General features: G+C 43.0%; 1 protein-coding gene across 3 annotated transcripts in view; it reads left to right on the forward strand.

Annotated features, from left to right (window-relative positions):
- LPAR4 (lysophosphatidic acid receptor 4) overlaps positions 1-13,159 on the forward strand; it is an 84,262-nt gene extending 71,103 nt beyond the window's left edge. For all 3 annotated transcript variants that reach the window (XM_019521141.1, XM_019521139.1, XM_019521140.1), the window contains exon 2: positions 10,196-13,159. In XM_019521141.1, the coding sequence (XP_019376686.1) occupies positions 10,347-11,396 (1,050 nt within the window). In that variant the 5' untranslated portion in view covers positions 10,196-10,346 and the 3' untranslated portion in view covers positions 11,397-13,159. The remainder of the gene's footprint in view (positions 1-10,195) is intronic.
- The last annotated feature ends 383 nt before the right edge of the window (positions 13,160-13,542 follow it).

A 13,542-nucleotide genomic window follows, 5' to 3' on the forward strand; every position in this document is an offset into this window, starting at 1 on the left:
GGATGTGGACAGCATCGAGAGGGTCCAGAGGAGGGCCACTCGTATGATCAAGGGACAGCAGGGTAGGTCCTATGAGGAAAGGTTGCGGGACCTGAACCTGTTCAGCCTTCAAAAGAGAAGGCTGAGGGGGAATCTTGTGGCCTGTTATAAACTGGTTAGGAGGGATCAGCAGGCGCTGGGGGAGTCCCTGTTCCCCCGAGCGCCGCAAGGAGTGACCAGGAACAACGGGCACAAGCTGGCAGAGGGAAGGTTTAAGTTGGACATCAGGAGGCGCTACTTCACAGTCAGAGCGGCTAGGCTCTGGAACCAGCTTCCAAGTGAGGTGGTGCAGGCTCCCACCCTGGGGGTTTTTAAGAGGAGGTTGGGTGACCACCTTATTGGGGTCGTTTGACCCCAGTGCTCTTTCCTGCCATGGCAGGGGGTTGGACTAGATGATCTGCTCAGGTCCCTTCCGACCCTAGAAACTATGAAACTATGCACACTCTTGTAGACATATTATGTCTGCACTGATAGACCTTGAAGTTGCTGCCATTCAGTCCCACCTCTTTCTTGTCAATAAACTTCTCACATTTGAAGTTACAACACAACGTCATGATAAAGAAAAGGTGGAAGCCACTGGTCCTCATCTCTCGTTTTATGGGTTGTCCATGTCACTGCTGATAATCAGAGACTCTTGTTCGTCCCCTCTTCCTCATCCTGGTTGCTCTCACTAGGTTCTCCAGAGCTTCTATTGAGAGAGGCTGCTATTGTCTTCCCTGCCTCCTTCCTCATACACACACTTCCTTCTGGCTCAGCAGACCCTTCTGTCTCCATTTTCAACCTATCATTCCCCTCTAGCATCACTTCTCCCTTCTCCCTGTTTTCTTCTTCCGTAACCGTGACAGCCTTTGTTTCTTCCTTTCCTATGGCTCCATCCCTATCCTTTTCTCTACATTAAAACTTTCTTCTTTGGTGAATCTCTGGGATTTCTTTCTCTACTGCTCTTTCCATGCTTGTGCTTCCATATTCTTCCTCCTCTTCTTTCTCCTCCTCTCGTTGTGCAGCCACCACAAAACTCATTCTACTCCTTTCCACCTCCGGTGTTTCTTCCACCAATGTTTCCTTCTCTGAATCCATGCCAACCTCCCCTACCTCTTCCTCCTCCTCTCTCATCTGTTTTGCTTTGTTAGAGAGAGAATCTGGGCATGTTTTGCATGTGGCCTTCCTTCTGACATATTCCACATTTCAGCACTTCCTGGCACATATGAGCTCTCTGCCCTCTCCCACCACACCAGTAGCAAATGGTCAGGCTACAATAGGCTGCCAAATGCCCTCCTGCCCGCGTTTGCTACATTGATGGGTCTGCCCTTGGTATATGATGTAGCCCCAGTGCCCTCTTACACGAATAACTGACAGTAGGTGCCGCATCTCTCCTGGGCTCCTCTCCTCCTCCCTTAGAATCAGTCGCACCCCAAACACCCCAGTCCACACATTATATTTCTCTCTCGCCTTTTCCACAAACAGTACTCTCTGGACTATCCGTGTCCATTTCCTCACGGATGTCCAAATACAGTTTGACAATGATCACTTTCTCCCTTGACTCTTGTTCAGCAGCAAAAATCAGTCCTTGTGGTTCTTCCTTCTCCTCCATTTCCTTATAGTTGCTCCAAAACTGCTCGTGGGCCCTACGTGCCAGAAGGTGATACTGTTTGGGTGGGCCATCATTCATTATAAGTACTTGGGATTCACTTTCAAAATATCAGTCAAAAAAGTCATACCTCTCTATGGTCTGTCTCTCCTGTGCCTTCTCTCTAGTCACTGCCGCACATACCCTGAGCCTCCAAAGTCTCTCTGGGATCCCTGTCCCTTTTGTCCTGGCTCCGCTTGCCGCCGCCTTCCAGATTCCATCATCCGGCACCTCCTTTTCATTCTTCTTCAGCGCTCTGGTTCCTGTTGCTGCTTGCCCTGGTCTGGCTGCTCTCTTATCTTCTTCCCATCACTCTTCTCCTGGCTTGCTCCTTCCCTGTGCAGTTTCAGCTGCTTTTACTTTTGCCTTCATCTTTGTGTATTGCTGCACCAGCTGCCAATCGTAATTCCAGCTCTCAATCTGAATCTCCATATTTGTGACTTCACTCTGTCTGGTTTCTTCTCTCCTTCTCTGATCTTCGGTTGTCTGCTCTCAGCTCACCAGCAGTCATAGCTACCACCATCTTGCCACTCTCTGCTCCTGCCTCTCGGGTCATTGATCAAGGCTTCTGCCCAGGCTTCTGCCCAGTTGCCACACTTAATCTGAGCCCACAAGATGCTGAGAAGTGAAATACTGGTAGGAACTTACCACAAGGGCAGATTAGTGTAACACATCCAAATAAGATATATGGTAGTACCCATTGTTCTCAGTCCCCCTCAGCACCAACTCTTTTTCAAATTATGATAAGCCACTATATACTGAATACATTTCAACTTCCTTTTTACTCTCGTAGCTGAGCTGTGCCTTTCTTTCCCATTTCCAATAATTCCTGTTTCTTCACCCGCTTTAAACGTCTACCAAACATCACCAAATTGTGCCCCAAACAGTTCACCCAAAATCCCTCTGTTTCTTCCTCTCTCAGCCTGTCTCATGTAATCTGTGTCACCCCACCCTTCGTGAGGTAGAGCCGGACCAGGTTGTCCTGTGCCTCACCTGCATATACATTTTTAGAGCATCCCAAGACTCGTGACAAGAACAGCTGGTTCCAGTCATGAGTGGTGGACTAATGAACACATGGGGGTGGTGGAGGGGAAGGTGTCCGGAGTATACACACATACTGAGCAGTGCCAAGCTCTGGGGCCTCAATGACTTGAAACACTGTTGACTCTGCTGGGGCTCAGCCCAGTGATCTAGATGGTAAATCATGCGCCTTTTGTCTTTGGACTAATATCATGCATTGTTTGTACTCTACATAAGTAAATACAAAAGTGCTGCTTAAAAGTATTTATGGAGTACCTGTGCTAAATCTTGCAGCAGTTTCAAAAAAGGTAAAATGCATCAATTCCAGATGGATTAAGTCTATGGGTACTATATGCAGATTCCTATAGTTATGTTTAGTTCAAGGCTAGTGTTTTCATATTTGCTCCTCACTTCGATGTACTCGGGGACAGCAGGGTCTGACAGTAAGGGAGGAGGGAGGGAGAACTTGGGAAGGGAAAAAGGCAAGAGCTACTTGACACACTCTCTAGATTTAATTTTCCCTGCTGTAACAGTAGGAAGGGACAAATTCCAGGCAAGCTTCCAGTAATTAGATTCTATACCTGGAAAATTTGTAATCCTTTAGAAATTTTCCAGATACAGAATCTAATTATTGGGGAGGGAGAGGATCATTTTATAATCAGGGCCATCTTATATTTGAGTAAATATTTTTCATCTCTGTTTATAATACTAGCATATGTCAAGAAGATATGAATTGTGAGTTTCAATTCCAAGTCCAGACTTTAATCTTCTGGCCCTCTGTATAATAGACACTGTGTGGAGAGTGAGCTGTTAGAGGTAACAGAAGGAAAACAGCTTCAACAATAAGAGCTGCAAAGCTCAAGGCCTGGACAAACCACATGATTACACCAGTATAACCTGTCCTTATACCAATATTAAAAAAGGAAGACATGACATACAGCCCTATATCAGAGTGATTTATGTGATGCCAGTAGAGAGTCTGACCTAGGAAGTCAGGGATATAATACCAGCATAGGTATTGAGTGTGCCAGTCTCTATCCTGCACTAGCTGTTGACTCGAGACTTTCTGACACAGTTATCTGAGGAAAGTTGATATTTGTCCATTCTGGACAGCCATGCAATTTACGCTGTACAAAACCAAATTAAAAGCCTTTGGATGCCGAGGAAAGATACATGATTATCAAAAAGTCTGGAGAGGCTAGGACATGGAAGTTGCATGGGTGTCTTAACATGTAAACACAATGGAATAACAGGGACAGAAACAAAGCAGTTTTGTGTCTTAGGAAGGTGAAGGAGACTACACTTACTAGTATTTTTAAGCGTATGGCAGAGAAACATCCCTGTAATGGAGGACAACTGATGGAGAACAAGTTCTACTCTCAGTTTACCTGTTGCATCCTTACTGGTTTAACTCCGATTTCAGTGGGGTTGCACTGGTTTGCCTAACAGCAGATGCAGGCTTTCTTGCAGCACCCCTTGACACAAGATTTAATAGACAAAGTCATTCTCTACTACAACATAAAGTGGTTTTGTGTATTCCATTAGGGAATCATTATTAATGACTGCTGAACCACAATTGTTTTTGTATCTTACACTGAAGACAGTTAATCTACAGATGTGACCTGACTGAAAAACAGAGTTTTATAAAGATGTTTGTTTATACACACTTAATGTGGCATGTTAAAAATGTGCTGCCGTATCTTAATTTTTCACAACAGAGCAACAGTGTGGTAAGCAGGATGCACAGGAAAAGTTTGTTGTTGCTTTCGTTCTGGATGGTGAGGAAGAGAATGAAGCTTACATTCAAAAAATTAAAATTGTAAACCCTAATGCTTTGGAATTAGAAGTGTATGGCAAGTGTAAGTAAATGATCAGGCATCTTTTCCCCAGTATACTGGAGTTTCAGGATACTTAAGTCAGTCTGCTGACATATAATGCAGTTTGGCTGCCCATAAATGCAAACCTTTTTAACGTAGCCTTTAAAGCTAAGTACAGACGATCAAAAAGCACTGAACCAATTCAGTCTTTGCAGGTTAGTCTAAGATGCACAGATTAACTTGAAACAGAAGTGAACAGACACTTACCTTTTGATTCAAGAAATGCAGCCACATGCCTGCAGTGGCTCAGGCCAGAAGCCGGAAGGTGCTAGAGCACAGCTCTCTGGTTGTGTCTTCACTTCCTCTTCCTGATGTCCCCGAGGTCTCTGGGATTTGCAGTCCACAATTACAGCAGCAGGACCCTGCAAGTGTTGCTGACTACTTCCTCTTCCTGCTTCCAGGCACTTCTGGGATTTGTAGTCCACAGTTGCAACCAGCAGTAAGTTTGAGTGGGGGAAAGGGGTGTTTAGCCCTGCTTCCTGGTTCCTGGGGGGTGGGGGGCAGTACCCCTTCCCCCCTGCAGACTGGGTTGCATCCCCAACCGGGCTTGCTTCCCCACCCCCTTGTCAGCCAGCCCTCACTGCTCCAGGGACAGTGGGCCAGGCCTGCTCTCTGGAGCAGACAGCCCAGCCCAATCCAGGGTTGCAAAGCATGCTGGGATGCTGGGAAACTGTGATTTAACTTGGGGGTCAGAAGGGGGTCTGGGACAGAAGTTTCATAAACCAGTTTGACCCAAATCAGTTAAGTCTGATACTATATTCAACAAGGTTTATCTTAAACCAGTTTCAGCCATTTTGAAATTGGTTTATATGCACTGAGCTTCTGTTCTGTTACAGGTTTAAACCCGTTTCTGATCACTTAAACAGGTTTATGTGTAGCTTCTGTCCCTAGCCTAAGATTGCAAGCATATGGTTCAGAGTACAGTCTGGTGCATCGAAAAATCCTAGACCATGCACATAAACTGGGGAGCTGTCTTTCCACATTTGTTGTGAGCACACAAACCTAAATTTTGGGTGTGTAGAAACATGGATCCCCAATATTATGCCTCCTCAAAATTTAGAGGCATGAATAGGGAGTACAGACTGAGGCCACTTAGAAAACTTGGGTCTAAATAAGGAATAAAAAAGGAAAGTTTACTTGTGGAAGTTAAACTTTGCTGTAACTGTTATAAGATTTCTTCAGATGAGTCTCTTCATATATTCCAGGACAGTTAGAAGACAAGCATGGATCTATTAGGCCGAGGTTTACGGATGAAGCGGACGACCTCTGTTGGGAGTGGCATGTCTATTACTCTGATTGCATGTTATTGCCTTAAAAGAAGGGAAAGCATAACATTTATGTAGATAGCAGGAAGGGAAAGTATTATTCCTACACAAATGCATACATAGTAGCTAATTTTGGTGATTTAGTTTATGAAGTAATCTAAAATAATCATATGTAAAGAGAGTGCATTTCCCAATAATTTATCATCATCCCTTCTAAAATGAGGTTGTGCATTCAGTATCTATGAAATTCTTGTTTGTTTCCATTTGCTTGGCAATGACTTTCAATTTGGCATGAAGTTAACAAGGCAGACACTGAAGTAGTGCAAGAGAAATGCATGCATTGCAAAGCTGAGGGAGACCAAAGAACATTTTGCTCTTTCTATACAACAGATAGTTGGTTCACATAACAAAGTTTCGGTTTGTTTACACGGCACAAAAATTTGAATGCAGGCTTTGATCTTGTTTGTCATGTCACACTACCAAAAGCAATCAGATAATGGCATGTCTACTTCAGATCTGCACGTGTGTTAACCCAGAATCTTGCTACAAATACAGAGCTCAAACATAAAGAAATAAAACATGAATGTTCTGATGTCTCTTTATTATGTACCAAAAGCCTGCCAGGAAATTAGAGGCCAGGTTCTGAAAGTGCAGCACATGCACAGCTAGCTGGACAGGCAATGAGCAAAGGGGGTGGCTTACTGCTATATTTTTCTGCCAAAGTGCTAACTCCTTTAAGATCTATAGAGAAGTTGTTGCTTCAGCCCTTTGTGACAGGAAATGCGTGAAGGGCAGTTCCAGGGTAAGGATTTGCAGTTGGGGCCATGGTCCATCTGTTTTGGATAAATGCCTTGTGAGTCAGCACTATGTTCCAGGCATTTCCCTACACAGTATTGTGTTCTTTAGCAGGGATAATCTATATAGGGGAAGGGAAGGCCTCTGATGAGAAGACTAGCACGCAGTACTGCTTTTGCAGCATGTGTAGTAAGTGTATGGGTTTCTGGGCACTCAGATTAATCTAGAATTTGTCTGTCATCACCAGGCAAAGTCTTGTTCCTACAAAAAATGTAGTAGTGTCTTGAGCAGTTCATGTTACGCCAGTTGACCTATGGATAACATACACTCAAAAACACGGAGAATGTAAACTTTTTAAGCAGGCGTACATTGTGGCAAATACTTGATTTTATAAGACAGTATGTAATCGGTTCTCTTGATTCAATATTCAAATTTCATTTGGTTGTTTACAGCCTGTGCACAACACATTCCTTCATTTATTTCGTAGACTTTAAGCCAGTCACACCTCACATTTGCTATTTATCCCCTACTGCCACAGGGTCTCTATGTGGTGTGGCTCCAGCTCCTGATGAATGGTTTCATCTATCAACACCCCCTCCCCCCACATCATTTTTCGTTACTAGGTCAGTTATTAGATTACAAATTATGACAGGAACCGAGCTTTTCTGATCCCCATTTACTTTATGGTAAATTGTGATGCAGAAATTTCTCCTCTAGTTGCCTGACCTTGCCCTTCTTTTCACTTCCTCTGAGGTATGACCCTGCCCATGGTCAAATTAAAAAAAAAAAAAAAAAGCTAACTTAAAATTGTTTAGGTATTTAGAAAATTGTTTGGGTTTTTTTTGCAGAAGTCTTATCAGTGAACTTGGGATAGAACAAGGCTGAGTGAAGCCCTAAACTCTTCTTTTCTGATGGACATCTAACTTTTTTGGTATTATATGAACTGTCTGTATCTCTAGACCTTGCTTCATTGGACTAGAGGTCACAGGAGAAGAGACTTTGTTTTATTTCCAACATTCCTGTTTCTGAAATTAGTCAAAGACAACTATTTTCCTTTGGAGAAAAAAGCACTGACAAACCCTAAATGCTTTTGTTTTTTGCAGAAATGTTTTCAGAAAAGACCAAAAAGTTGTGACAATGGTGAAATATCTTATTTTAATCCTTCCAGAATCAAAAGCTGTGACTTTTTTTCATTTTGAAACAATTTTGTATAGAATGTTTCTATTATAAATTTTAAAAGAGGCAAAATCAAGGTACATTATCAAAATGAAACATTTTCTGTGCTGTTTTTGAATTCTTTCTTTTATAGATAATTTGAGGCTTTCTGGCTTCATTGGTTCAAACCAAAATGTCAGAGCACCAGAATACTGTACAGTATAGCGTTTCTGTTCTCTGCACAGCTCCAGATGAACATTTCAGAATGCTGTTGGTTCTAGATGTGCATGATGTCTTGTGCCTAGTGCCGTGTGTAGACTAAACAAGAGGCATGTGTGCACGACACTTTAAACCGGGCTAAATGCTTTTGCACCACTTAATGGTGGCAGTATTTGAACACCTCAGCCATGTATTGCACATTAATTCCAGCCGCTGCAGGAAATTTAGCAGTGTAGTGCGCCTTAAATGACTTGGGGCGCAGCGAACTAAAACTCCTTCGAATTTTAGTTTGCTGCCCCTATAGCCGTGGAGCGATGCACCAGGCTCCTGCAGAGCCCCTGAGCTGCACGGAAGCCCTGCAGGCAACCTGGCAGCAGCTTGGGAAAGCAGGCTCTGCCCAAGAAAAGTGGTGAACTTGATCTCGGTCCCCCCTAGCGAGCCTACCTGCCTGCCTGAGTTGTGCAGGGGTCCAGTGCTTCCCTCCGCAGCTGCGGTGCTCCCTGGGACCGCCCGAGTTGGGTGCCTGCAGGCAGGTGCCGTCTGGGGAGGGCCACCGCTGCTGCGGAGGGAAACACCAGGCCCCCCACAACACAGCGACTGCTTTACTTGCTGGCAGCTCACACTCCCCTCCCCACCAGAGCGGCAGGTAAGTCAGCAGGGTGGCACATGGAGCCAGGGGAACAGGCAGCCCGCTGCCTGCTCCCTCATCTCCACATGCTGCAGAGCCCCTGTGCTGAGGCATGCTGAGTCTCAGTGGGTGCTGGCTGGGGTGCAGCATGTCTCGAGACAGAGGAGTAGGCAGCCTTGGGCTGGTGCTCCCTGTCTCTGCATCCCTCAGTGAGGGGCATCCTCAGCTGGCCAGTTAGCCCCATGCTGAGGCACACTGTGCCCCAGCCAGCCTCCTGGGCTGCCTGCTCCCCCATCTCTGTATTTTTGTCCTGGCGCCAACTATTATCAAGTGCTTTTGCACCACTTATTGTTCTGGGGGGTTTTTTGCTACCAGAACATCCTAGTAGCCAATTTCCCCTGCCTCCCTACCCCCCCTTCCACTCCCACTGCAAATTAGTAGCCCCACACACGGTTTAACGTGCAACGTGTGTGATTTGCGGTGCCACAAACCACGCATGCCTGCATGTCTGGACATGCCCGTGGCGTGCAATCACTTGAAAACTGAATAGTTACAGTGCAATCTTTTAGCTCCTAATTGTATCAATGACACAGGCCCAGCTTAGTTTTAGCACGTGCATGAGTTTCCCATTGACAGTCTGTGTCAACATCAATTTGCAGTGACATAGAAATATAAACTTCAACACAAACCCAGGGTGTATGCATGACACCAGGGTTTAATCAGCCCTAAATTAAAGCAGTGGCTTTTTTTTTAAACTCACCACTTCAATATAGGGCCCTCGTTTCATCTACGCATGTCCTAGGACATTATTTCCTCCCAAACCTTATGGCCAGCTTAAGAGTTTAAGGGAAGATTTTCCAGGGGTCAGAGATGGAGTTAGCCTGCTGACACTGATCTTCAGTGAGAAGATGGGTGCCTAAGACTAAGAACAGATAATGTATTTGTCCCTGAATAAGCCGTGCCTGTGTTTGTCCTAGAACAAAAATATCTCAGAATTGGCACGTACATACATTGCCCTTTTTAGGTTGTACTAAGCAGCTGAATGCACTGCCACTTTTCTGCCATTGATTCAATAATAAAGTCCCAGAATAACTGTACAAACATATTTTGCAATATCCTGGGATAAACTGTTACTGCCTCTTATTCAGGAAACATTTTTAGCACTTACCCTGGGATAACAAGCATGGAGGTCTGTGTGATGGCACTTTGTCCTGAGATAAAAATGATTTATCACAGGATAAATGCCTAACTGTCCTTTGTGGCTTTTTGGAAGTTCCCTTCTGGGTGTATTTCCAGGTGAATCAAGAAATTTGAAATTATTATACAAGAAAATACATTTCTTATAGCAGTGTGAATAATCTATGTCATTACATTACTGAAACAAAAGGTACCTAGACTATTACTTATGTAGTATCTAATGACTTGAAATGCATTAAAAATTCCTAAATATCCATAATTCTAAAAACATGTTTTGTAACTTTTTGAGACGGATGATTATGCATTTTCCATGTATTTATAGTACAATTAGATGCAGATCTGACTGCTTTTTTTTTTCTTCTCTCCCCCTCAGGATGGAAGGGACAAACGACAAATACGTGCCATCCGTTTCAAGCAACATCATTGGAATGTGTTTCTTAAGGAAGGAAGAGCTTACTAACTTATTTTATGGATGTCACTAAATTCAGCTTTGAAGGGCTCCCAAAGCACATCACAAACTTGGAATGGGAAACCACAGCAATAATCATACCTGCTTGATAGATGATTCCTTTAAATACAATCTGTATGGAGCAGTCTACAGTGTTGTGTTCATCCTTGGCTTAATCACGAACTGTGCCTCCCTACTTGTTTTCTGCTGTAGAATGAAGATGAGAAGTGAGACCGTCATCATTATGACAAACCTAGCTGTTTCAGACTTGCTCTTTGTATTCACGTTGCCTTTTAAAATTTTTTACAATTTTAACAGGCATTGGCCTTTTGGAGACAGTTTGTGCAAGATTTCAGGGACGGCGTTTCTCACCAACATCTACGGAAGCATGCTGTTTCTCACTTGCATCAGTGTTGATCGATTCCTAGCTATTGTTTACCCATTCAGATCTCGTACCATTAGGACAAGAAGAAATTCAGCCATAGTGTGTGCTGGTGTTTGGATACTGGTTTTAAGTGGTGGAATTTCAGCTTCGTTGTTCTCTACAACCAACATCTCCAACACTAGCACAACCTGCTTTGAGGGTTTTTCCAAACGTATCTGGAAGACCTATTTGTCTAAGATCACTATATTTATTGAAGTAGTAGGATTCATCATTCCTTTACTACTCAACCTTACATGCTCTTCATTGGTTCTGAGGACTCTTCGGAAACCAGCTACATTATCTCAGATTGGGACAAACAAAGAGAAAGTATTGAAGATGATCATCGTTCATGTGGCCATTTTTGTAGTATGCTTTGTGCCTTACAATTCCATACTCTTCTTGTATGCTCTGGTGAGATCGCAAGCCATAGCAAACTGCTCCCTGGAGAGATTTGCTAGGACAATGTACCCAATCACATTGTGCATTGCAACACTGAACTGCTGCTTTGACCCATTTATCTATTACTTCACATCAGAATCTTTCCAAAAGTCTTTCAACATAAAACCCCAAATAAAAATGGATTCCCTCTTCAAGACTGACACCCCTCTCACGAAGCCTACTGCACTGCCAGCAATACAGGAGGAAATGGGTGACCAGGCGATTACGAATGGGGGAGATCCAACATCTGAATCTCATTTCTAAGGGGTTGTCTACCCATGGAGTTACCCATGGATTAACTCTGTGTGTAGTCCATTTTATTCCACAAGAAACTGGCTCATATAGAGTTAGGATATGAAGAGACATCACATTTGTCCTGGGAGAAACCATTTTCTTCTGGGACAAAAAGCAATTGTTCAGACATCCTTGTTCGTTGTCCTGGGACAGGCTCTAAAAAAGTTCACAGAATAACACTTAGGGCATCACACAGTGCATCTGAATGGTTGTTTTAGGATTGCATCATTGGATCAGTGACAGAAAAGAAGCAGTGCATTCAGCTGCTCAGCCTTGATTGTAAGGGCTGTTTGTATACATACCAATCCCACAACTTCTGTTCTGGGACAGAAACTGGCACTGCTGATCCCAGGACAAATAAAACATCTAGCCTTAAACAAAAACAGTTATCCTAGCCTTCCTAGCCTTAAACATTCCTAACCTTAAACAAAAAAGTTATCCAGGAACAGATAATCAAAGATAACTACATGGGTAGATAAGACCTAACACTGGGATTTCCTTACTAGGTGCAACAGACTCTTCAGTGTTTAGAGCTCAGTGTATTTAAATCTAGCTAGATCTCTCTTTGGAGACTATGCCTTGTTGAAAATTCATGTACCAGCCAAGGAGGAATTGAGATGATTCTTGTATTGGAAGATGCCAGCATTTGGCATTTTCCCCCTCTAGCATTAGACATGCGACAGTCAGGAAATATAAATCTTTATCTTTTTACTTTAGAGATCTCCATCAATTTTCCCTGTCTTATGAAAAGTACATCACCCTATATTAGCTCAATAATTTCACACGTATATGTACGTTTGCTTAAAGAGGTATAATAAAAGCTTTTAGCTTTTTCTTATTTTACTACAAGCGTATATTCTGGATATACTAAATGCAGGAGTTTTTAAGCATACTATTATCTAAAGTTGAAAAAGTAGATACAGATTGGGTTGGAGCTTAATTAGTTCTTCTGTGAATTACAAGTAATGGTTATTTGTTACTACTAATAATGGGGAAGAGCAAAAAATGAAGCAACTTGCACAGTCCCCTAAAAGATGCTGTATTCTTTTGAGCTGCATGATTAAGCTACCTTGTAATTTATTTTAACACTGCATTAAATGCCAACTGTAGACAGAAAAGAGCACATTACAGATTTGTTAAGGCTGGCGTTTCTGTACCCCAAGAAATTACAAGTGAAAATAGTTTAGTCCTTATCTGCACAAACTCAGGTCAAATAAAAGGCCTGTCAGACAATATCTCTGGCAGTTTGGTCTAAGAAAAGATTGAAGAGCCATAATATTTTGATACATACTTAAGAATTTGCATGCATATTGGCAAGAGGCATAATAGACCCTGATGTAGCAGAGGAACCTATGAGCAATTTCTTTTCTGTAGGTTACAAGGCAGGGTCTTTTGCTAAGTGAGAGCATCCTGGCTACTTCTTAAACAAGCAGAAGCTTCTAAGGCAGCAGCATTAATTTCCCTGTCAGGTAAAGCAACGTGTTTTCTTGTTTTGCAATTAATTTATTACACGTGTTGCAGTTCTTCATGCAAAGGGAGAAATCCCTTGTAAAGTGAGGTCTGTTAACTAGCTGGAAACTAATGCATGCTACTGAGGAGTTCAGCCCTGCAGCTGCTATGCAGACAGAAGGCCTATTAACTTCAGTGGGAGTTGAATAGCAGTGGGATCAGACTCTGAGGCATTCCTTCCTAGATGGAAGATGCACAGGCAGCAGAGGTTGGGTGTAACCCAATTAACATTCAGAAGCATTTTGAAGTTACTGATTACCTCAATGTTAAATTAAACCCCCACACCTTTAGGTAATGTTTTAAATCTGCTTCTAACTGAGAGCTATTAGGCTAGGGATAGACATTACACATATACTGGTTTAAGTGATCAGAAACTGGTTTAAACATGTAACAGAACAGATGTTCAGTGCACATAAACCAGTTTGAAAATGGCTGAAATGGGTTTGAGATAAACATGGTTGAAAGTAGTATCAGACTTAACTGATTTTGGATCAAACTGGTTTATGCAATGTCTGTCCCAGAACCCTTGCTAGTTTAAGATAAACCAAACTCCCCCTGCATCCCAGCATGCTCTCTGGGTTGAGTGGGGCTCTTTGCTCCACAGCAG

This window comes from Gavialis gangeticus, unplaced genomic scaffold (assembly GCF_001723915.1).
Source record: "Gavialis gangeticus isolate Ggan-Ray unplaced genomic scaffold, GavGan_comp1, whole genome shotgun sequence".
NCBI lineage: Eukaryota > Metazoa > Chordata > Crocodylia > Gavialidae > Gavialis > Gavialis gangeticus.